Source organism: Dipodomys ordii, unplaced genomic scaffold, assembly GCF_000151885.1.
Source record: "Dipodomys ordii isolate 6190 unplaced genomic scaffold, Dord_2.0 Scaffold168, whole genome shotgun sequence".
Taxonomy (NCBI): domain Eukaryota; kingdom Metazoa; phylum Chordata; class Mammalia; order Rodentia; family Heteromyidae; genus Dipodomys; species Dipodomys ordii.
In genome coordinates this window covers 3,748,595-3,758,235 of record NW_012267384.1, presented here as the reverse complement: position 1 = coordinate 3,758,235, position 9,641 = coordinate 3,748,595, and the positions used below count along the sequence as shown (strand labels likewise).

Here is a 9,641-nt window from a genome sequence, read left to right as displayed (position 1 = left end):
AACACTGGCACTTTCAGGTTGAATATATGGTGCTAGCTCAGTTTAGAGGTAAACAAAAGGAAACGATTATCTCAGTTATCTGAGACTGCAGTGTTCAGAATCTCACAGCCAAGTTTACTATATTTTCATGACATATTAGAGCCAATATCAGTCATTTATAGATTCCATTTTTCAATGTAAGTTTTAGTCTCGGGATAGTTTCATTAAAAAGAAATGTACTCATTAACTCACTTATGTACCTGTAACTCCTTTGAACAGCATCTTTACAGTAAAATAAAATTAAAAAAATTATAATCTGTCCAGGCACCTGTGGTTCATGCCTGTAATCCTGGCTACTCAACAGATGGAGATTCGAGGATTACAACTCAAAGCCAGCTCAGTCTGTGAAATTAGCCATCAAAAAGTTGGAAATAGAAGGGTGGCTCAAGTGGTAGAATGCCAATCTTGTAAGTAAAAAGAACTAAGGAACAGCATCCAGGCCCTGAGTGTAAGCCCTAGCCCTGGTGTGTGTGCTCTCTCTCTCTCTGTTTCTCTCTCTCTGTTTCTCTCTCTCTTCCCCTCTCCCTCAGCATGACTTCTTGTCTCTTCTGCACAACTTCCATACTTTCTTTCTTGGATTATCTTCAAATTTTTGTGTGTGTTATTAGAGAGTATTTAAGGAGGCCATGCCCATCTTCACATTCCTATACAAGAACCCCTGAATTAATAAATAAAAATAGCTGGTCGCTGATGGCTCACTCCTGTAATCCTAGCCACTCAGAAGGCTGAGATCTGAGAATCAAGGTTCAAAGCCAGCATTGGCAGGAAAGTCCATGAGACTCTTATCTCCATTCATCCACCAGAAAACTGGAAATGGAATTGTGGCTCAAGTGGTACAGTGCTCACTTTGAGCTGAAGAGCTGAAGAACAGTGCCTAGGCCCAGAGTTCAAGCCACATGACCAATAAAAATAAATAAATAAATAAACAAATAAATGAATGTAGTAGAATTTTTGATGAGTAGTCCTGCTAGGCTGCTGGTGACTCACACCTATAATCCTAGCTACAGTGGCTGAGATCTGAGGATCTCAGTTCTAAGCCAGCCCAAGCAACGGATCATAGAAAAAGTGAGACGTGGTGCAGTGGCTACAGTGATAAGAATGTTAGCCTTGAGCAAAAGGAGCTTAGGGACATTGCCCAGGTCCACAGTTCAAGGCAAAGGACCAGCAAAAAAAAAAATGAGTAGTCCTCCCTTGCAAAAGAAAACTGTTCAAGGAAAGAAACAAGCTAGATAGGGATACAAACCACACTTCTCTCAGGAAGCCAGAACTAGCTGCAAGGGCTCCCATCCAAAGTATGAAGATAAATTGTATTCACATTGACATCTGACACACTCTTTAAATGTTTTTGAAATGGATTCAAATACCAAAGAACTTTGAAGAAGAAATGCCACTTGTGTTTCCCTATTGAGCTGTGACTGGGGTTGCTGCTCTCACCTTATGGTTCTATTGGAGTCTTCCTGGTCTGGGTCTGCATCCTGCATTTCTCCACTGTCACTCTGGCCTTCTGCCATGGCCATCTCGGCATCTTGGACCATCGCCTCTTCCATGTCATCCAGAAGCCCACTGTTCCGTTCACTGTCATTGTCATCACTCCCTTCTTCCATGACCACGTCAGATTCTGCTCCAGGGCTGAGCAAATCTAGAACATTATTTTGACTTATGAAGATAAGCCTGAAATCCTGGAGCCAGAGCTTAGGAGAAAGGCAATCTTACAACAAATTAATTGGAAGCAGTCATGTGAAGAAATTACCTTTCCTTTTTCATTTTACTTCGTAAGTATATGAATGTATGAGAAGGTGTGTGTAACTTTATGGACAGATACTTATTTTCCATGTTCCTAAGTTAAATAAAAACATTAAACAATCCAAATAGCTCTGAAGAGAAGCCAAAGGTGAATCCAAAAGCACAGTACAGAGAGGCAAAGTAATGCTAGGTAGGTATAAGAAGGCAGGAAATGATTGCATTTCATTGCGCAACTCCAGAATAAAGGAATGTAGGGGAGGTGGAGGGGGAGAGGGAGGGAGAGAAGTGTTCACAAGAAGAAAAATTTGAGGTCAATGATTCTTACAATTGCAGTAACTTCTTAAATCATAGATTTCATTGTATTAAACTTGTCATATAAGCTGCAGCTCTTAAATACCTGATATTTTGTATTGCACACTGTGATTATGCAGTAGATGGTAATGCAAAAACTTTAATTACTAAACTCATGCAAATTACTCATTTTAAAACCAGAAAAACAGATCAATCAGAGACCCCAACCTGCCAAGCTTGGAAAAATTCCCATTTTACCAGATTTCACTGACTAGGAACGTGCAATTTAAAATAATCAACATGTAAAACTTTTCTCTAAAGTTATCAAGTATACACTGACATTCCTGGGGCAGAACAAACTCAGTATTGCATGTTCCATAAAGTGAGGAGATGGCTAGATTTTTTCAATTGTGACAACTAATTCATGAATCTCCATGTAAGAAATCAGTAGGTATAATAATGTTTTCCTGAAAAGCTCTCTTGCTTCTTGTTCTTCTTCTAGGTATATATTTGGTTCTGTAACAAACATAATCTTTTATTTTCTTCAGTTTCTTAGTAACAAAGATATTCATCTAGTTCTTTTGATGTTCTCTAGACAATTCTTTTTGAGCAGAGTAATTGGCAAACTGTTACATTAAATCTATGCAATTCTAAGTTGACTATTGAAGTAACTATCAATCAGGGTACTACCTGGCCAAACAAAACAAAAAAGGAGCTGTTGTTTCAAGATACAGCACATTTTACAAGTCTCTCAAAACTAATTTACATCGTCTTTCAAAAAGTATTTCTAAATATAGGACACACACATACACATATACACACGCTATATAAATCAGTTGACTTGAAAATAATTTTTCAAAGCAAGATACAGATTCTCAATCACAGATTCAGAGAACATGGTGTGTCGGGGGAGGCGAGGTGACAAGAATGACTCTCCTTTAGTAGATAGGAAAGAGTTAGAGTTAACTAGTTGGAGTTAGTTTCTGACTCTGGGCTTGGAACAGGACAGAGGACTACAGGATGAGAACTACAATTTGTAGACTTTCCAGAAAGTTCCAAATTTATGAGTAAGCTGGGATAAAAGTATAAAGAAAGAAAGTCAGGAGAGAAAATGTAGACACCTACATTTTCATTATTATTTATTCACCATGTAAGGGTCAAGAAAAACTCTGTATGTTATTAAAATTCAGTGAGGTGGGATGTAGGTTTTTTGACATTAACTTAGGACCAAATTGGGCCAATATTGATTTGGGGCTGCATTAAAGCATCTTAACAGTAAAAATAAGATACTTTATTAGATCCCAATCAAGTGTGTAACATGTAAGCAACACACACAAAACTGTCCATCTGTTAACTTACCTCCATTGATGGTCACTTCACCCAAGCAGTTGTTTGGTACTTTTGGAGCACAGCGTTTATGGCAGTTGAATCTACAGTCTACTCATGACATTTTTAAAGTAAAACAGAAACAAGAAATTCATTAGAAGGAGAAACTGAAACAAGTTTATCAACTTCTGGTAGGATTTGATTGACCTAGCGACTAGAGACTAGCTGGTGGGAAATACACAGTGTCAAGCCTCCCTTACCTTTACACTGCAAGCCCTGTCTGAAAAGGCCCTTCAGCAGCTTTTTGCAGTACTGGCACACTGTTGGCCGGGTGTAAGAGTGGATGACAAACGTGTGTGGCACCTTCACCTTGGACATCAGCATTTTGTCGAGCTGAATTGGTCTTCCAATGTATGACTGAGAATTTGACCTTTTCTCTCGACCAATGAATGACTCTGATGGTGACTTCTGCTACACATTTGAAAAATTTGACAAAAGAAAGGACAGGAATGAAAGACCAAGATTTGATTTAAATATTTTAAAACCTCATTTGACTATTCTATCTTTAAATTTTGTTATACTGGGGTTTGAACTTTTGGCCGTATACTTCGTAGGCAGGCACTTTACCCCTTGAGCTACACTGAGAATCTTCTTCCTTTAGCTATTTTTCAAATAGGGTCTTGCATTTTTGCTCTGACTGGCTTACACCACAATATCCTAATTATACTTTCTGTGCAGCTGGGCTGGCAGGAGTACACCACCATGCCCAGCATTTCATTCCTTGAGATGGGGCCTTGAGAATTTTTGCATTCTGGTTTTGAATTGCAATCATTTCAATTATTGATTGAGCTAGCAAATCAATTTTTTAAATCTATAATATGGAAAATATCTGAGATTTGTTTAATGTTGATATAATTTATTTTATCCTTTAACATCTGAGTTATTTTTGACTGGCTAAAATTAAGGGCTGGAGATTAGAATATTTTAACTTGATTTCTAGGACTTTTAAGTAATTATTAACTTTAAAATATGAATTCAATTACTTTTAACACAAAAAATGTAACATTGGGAACCAAAAAGACTTATAACATTACTACACATATTAACTCATTGCTGTTTTGTAGAGTTCTATCTGTACATAGCTAGAAATTATAACCAATTCAGAAAGGTAGAAATGTAAAATAAATCGCCATTTGTCTTACATAGTATTTGTTCTTCAACTATAATGAAAGTAAATGGACAAATTATCTTACTATTTTTATAACCTAAACACATACAAATAATAGACTATGCAAAGCACACAAATACTAGCACTTTATAATTACATCTCCGTGCACTCTTGTCTGTCATTGTGGAAATATTTAATAAACTTGGTGTATAGACATTTAAGAGTAAAATTAATCAAAATGAACTGTTACTTCAATGTTTCTGGATAATTTCATGGTATCTGTGGATATCATGGAAATACACAGCAAATATCTGCATATATGCTTTTTGGAGTTACCAGAATAAAGGTATTGTTAACTGAATTATACATTCATAGTTACTATAGTATATCTACCAATCTACCTATCTAACTCTATGGCCATCTAATTTACTACTCTTTCTCTTTAAATACTAATATGAATTTACTCGATTATAAAATTATTTATTTTGAATACCATTTATTATTCTTCAGTAAATCCATTTTAAATGCCATAAAAGACCGGCCTTGTTTTCTGCAGGTGTTACACCAAAGTTCATAAAATAGATGCTTTGACTGTATATTCATAAATATTGGAGCCAAAATGTCAACCTGTGTTTGTTGCCTCAAAAGCTGTGTATATCACTTTACCCAGTTAATTTGTAACTGGGATCAATTATTGACACAATAAAAAAATAAATGCTAGTTACATATAATTTGCATCCATTTCCATTCCTGTCTGAGTAAACCAGAAAACTACTTACTACCAAATGGGAAGTTGATGTACCAATTCACTGTCTGCAATAAAAACAGTAAAACAATAAAAATCATATATTATAGACCAACACCCAATATTATACTAAATGGGGTAAAACTACAACCAATTCCCCTAAAATCAGGAACAAGGCAAGGATGCCCACTCTCTTCACTCTTCTTCAATATAGTTCTAGAATCCTTAGCCACAGCAATAAGGCAAAAGAACTTTAAAGGGATTTGCATAGTGAAGGAAGAAATTACACTATCCCTATTTGCAGAATACATGATCTTATATCTAAACTACCCCAAAAACTCCACTTCTAAACTCACAGAAATAATAAACCACTTCAGCAAAGCAGCACGATACAAAATAAACCCACAAAAATCAATTGTCTTTCTGTACATTAACAATGCACAGTAGAAACAGAAATCAGGAAAACAACCCATTTACAATAACCTCAAAAAAATTAACCTAACCGAAGATGTAAAGGACCTATTTAGTGAAAGCTATAAAATCTTAAAGAAAGAAATCAGGAAATGGAAAGACATTCTATGTTCTTGGATAGGCATAATCAATAATGTGAAAATGGCCATACTGCCAAAAAATACACAAATTCAATGCAATTGCCATTAAAATCCTAATGAAATTCTTTACTGAAATAGAGAAAACAATCCAAAAATGCATATGGAACAGTAGAAGACCTTGAGTAGCTATAGCAATTCGAGGCAAAAGAAACAATGCAGGAGGTATCACAACACCAGATTTCAAGTTCTACTTAGAAAACATGATAACAAAAATAGCTTAGTATTGGAACAAAAATAGACCCAAAGACCAATGGAATAGATTATAAGACCCAAAAACTTACTTATAGTCAGTTCATATTTGACAAAGGAGCCAAAGACATACATTGGGGAAAAAAAAAAAAAACCCATAGCCTTTTCAACTATTGGTGCTAGGAAAAGTGGGCAGCCACATGCAGAAAACTAAAAGTGGATCCCAGCCTGTCATTATACACCATCATCAACTCAAAATGGATTAAAGACCTCAACATCAAACCTAAATCTCTGAAACTACTGCAGGACAGAGTAGGGGAGACACTAGAACTTATAGGCACAGGCAGGAACTTCCTCAACAGAGTCCCAGGATCACAACAAATTGGAGAGACTTGACAAATGGGACTACCTTAAAATAAAAATTTTCTGCACAGCTAAAGACATAACTAACAAGCGAGAAAGATAGCCAACCAAATGGGAAAAGATATTTAACAGCGGTCTATTAGACAAAGGCCTAGTATCCATTATATACAGGAAACTCAAGAAACTAATCCCTGCCAAATCTAATGAACCAATCATTAGATGGGCAAGGGAGCAAAAGGGAGACTTCTCAGAAGAGATAAAATGGCAAAGAAACACATGAGGAAATGTTCATCATCCTTGGCTATAAGAAAATGCAAATAAAAACAACCCTGAGATACCACCTTACCCAAGTCAGAATGGCCCACATCCTAAATTCAGCCAACAACAAATGTTGGTGGGGATGCAGAGAAAGAGGAACCCTACTGCATTGCTGATGGGAATGTACATTAATACAACCAATTTAGAAAGCAGTCTAGAGGTACCTCAGAAAGCTAAATATAGACCTTCCCTATTAGACAGCCATACATCTCCTAAGCATCTACCCTGAGCAACAAGAACCAGGATACAAGGACACCTGCACCTCCATGTTCATTGCTGCAATGTTCACAATAGCCAAGATATGAAAACAACCCAGAAGTCTCACTACAGATTAATGGATCCAAAAATTGTGGTACATATATAAATGAAATATTATGCAGCCAATACAAAGGACAAAATAATGGCATTCACAGGGAAATGGACAGAACTAGAATAAATCATGTTGAGCAAAATAAGCCAAGATCAAAGAGACAAACGGCACATGGTCTTCCTGATATGTGGATGTTACAATCAAAATGTAATGAGATATGACAAAGTAAATGTGACTCAAAAACAAAGGATCTCTTAATTTGTCACATCGTTTTTATATGACTCTTGTTCTTGACCCCACATATGGTATATACATGTGCACATAAGAGAAAAGCTAGGAGGAGGGCATAGAATCAAAGGAAAATGGGTGAAAAAAATCCTGCTGTGAAAAAAAAACAAAAATAAACACGTTTCAGATGAAGCTCTCCATATTATGTCTAAGTTATGTTTACAATTCAAGTTCCATAGAGGAAAACTATAAAGCATCATTACTCTCCAAAGTTAAGTTCTTGTAAGGGAGGCCAGGGAACTTATAAAATTGGACAATGATTTCCCAAATAAAAGTACATCAATGGACTTGAAAAACAATTAAATCCATATGATTTTGTCTTGGTTCTAGTTTTCTTTAGTAAGTGGACCAATTTTAAGAAAGGTGGCTGAAAGGAAAGTGGTATTTTTCCATAAATGGAATATTTCTAGAACTGACATCAGACTTAGCAAATTCACAATGTTCTCAGATTTGGAAAATTCTATAGAAGTGTGAACAAATCATTCTTCATTTATTTTCTTCTATTTCACATCCTAACAGCCAGTTTGACATAGGAAAATTTACTACCTTAGGGACAGAAGAAGGAAACTGACAAACAGAATTTTGTTCCTCTCATCCAGCATGGGACTATTCCCATAAGCTCTGAGAGTCCCAGTTATTTTTGAAAAGTCATAGTATTTATTACCTTAATAGCAGAATGACATAAGAAATTTTAATAAAATAAAACTCTAAAGAAAAGAAACTGGCTATAATTCTATGGCAAAAGAATGCACTGGACGTAACTCAGGAAGTGATGATATTAACATAGCCACAAAAGAGAAACAATTCACAGATGACATAATTATACTGTCAGAAATTGGCTTTAACAGCATCAATAAAGTGTGCCCTCTTGACATTTATGGCATTTTTAAAATTTAAAGACATCTAGTGGTTCAACCAATTAAATACTTATCATTTTCTTACAGTTCAAACTATAATTATTTTCAATATGGCCTATATTTTAAACAATAAAGCAAACCTTTAAGTTTGGGGATAGATTATATTCACAAAGTACTCAGAGGGGGCTTGAGTTGAGTCTAACGAGAGTAGAAAAGCCATCAGATGTTATATTCTATGTCATTGGAAGAACAATTATATATTTCCTTGAGATTTCCCTTCATTTAGAGGCAAATTTCAGAAGCCAAGTTAGAGAAAGACTGTGTCACTATCTGAAGACTTTGTAAATCCTTATGGTGTACTTACTCATCTTCAATCAAAATGTAAAACAAGAACACTATCAATATATAACAAACATCACAAACACACCAATAGCCAGGTACCTAGTTTTTCACACCTGTAATCCTAGCTACTCAGGAGGCTGAGATTTGAGGATTTTGGCTCAAAGTCACCCAGGGCAGAAAGCCCATGAGACTCTTATCTCCAATTAAATATAAAAAAAAAAGCCTGAAGTAAAAGTTCTGGTTCAAGTAGTACAGCGCTACCTAGCTTGAGCACTAAAGCTCCAAGACAGCACCCAGTCCTGAGTTCAAGCCCCAGGACAAGCACCAAAAGCAAAGAAACAACTAAAAAAACTCCAAAATCTTACAGCCTGAGGCAGAAGGCTCAAATGTATATGATATATATGCATATATACACATTTACATAATATATTGAAAATATCCAAAAATCAGCACTTTTTTCTTAAAATGTTTCTAATGATGTGAACTAAAACATTAAGGTGAGTGTGGTTGGTGTGGACCTATAATTCCAGCATTTAGAAGGTAGTTAGAAGGATAATGTTTGAGGCTAAGTTGAGCTACATAGTAAAACCGGTTTCAAGAGAAATAAAAGAGGGTCTGGAGGAAGATGGCAGAAAAGAAGCTGGAGGCTAAAGAAGCTCTCACATAAAAAGCAGTTTTAGTGTTCCAGTGAACAGTCCTAGGTTACAGAATCACACCAAGTGTGCCATCACAGTACAGAGAGTTTGGCCAGAGAGGAAAAATCCTGGTAGCTTGGTCAGATCTGAGCACTTGCTGGTGTCTGCGGCAGTTGCAGCGGCTGCCACAGCAGCTATACCACCAAAGAGAGTCCAGGACAAGGGTGCCAGATGAGGTATGTTAGCAGATTCTACTAACCACCAGCAAGAACTGATAAGGAGCACACATCTTCATCCTGCTGATCGCAGTCCATGGATGGACTACAAACCAAAAGAGCACACCCCAAGACATCTTCATTCCTTCTCAAGGAGCAGCAGTGGGAAGGCAGCCCCTCCTCCACTGGAAAAGAACTCCA

At 36.4% G+C, this 9,641-nt stretch overlaps 1 protein-coding gene across 1 annotated transcript in view; it reads right to left on the bottom strand.

Moving 5' to 3' along the window:
• The window catches only part of Prkd1 (protein kinase D1), a 182,699-nt gene that overhangs the window by 60,382 nt on the left and 112,676 nt on the right, over positions 1-9,641 (bottom strand). Inside the window, exons 6-8 of the mRNA XM_013033449.1 lie at positions 3,660-3,870; positions 3,433-3,510; positions 1,474-1,678 (exon numbers count right to left, since the gene is read on the bottom strand). Coding sequence (XP_012888903.1) covers positions 1,474-1,678; positions 3,433-3,510; positions 3,660-3,870 — 494 coding nt within the window. The remainder of the gene's footprint in view (positions 1-1,473; positions 1,679-3,432; positions 3,511-3,659; positions 3,871-9,641) is intronic.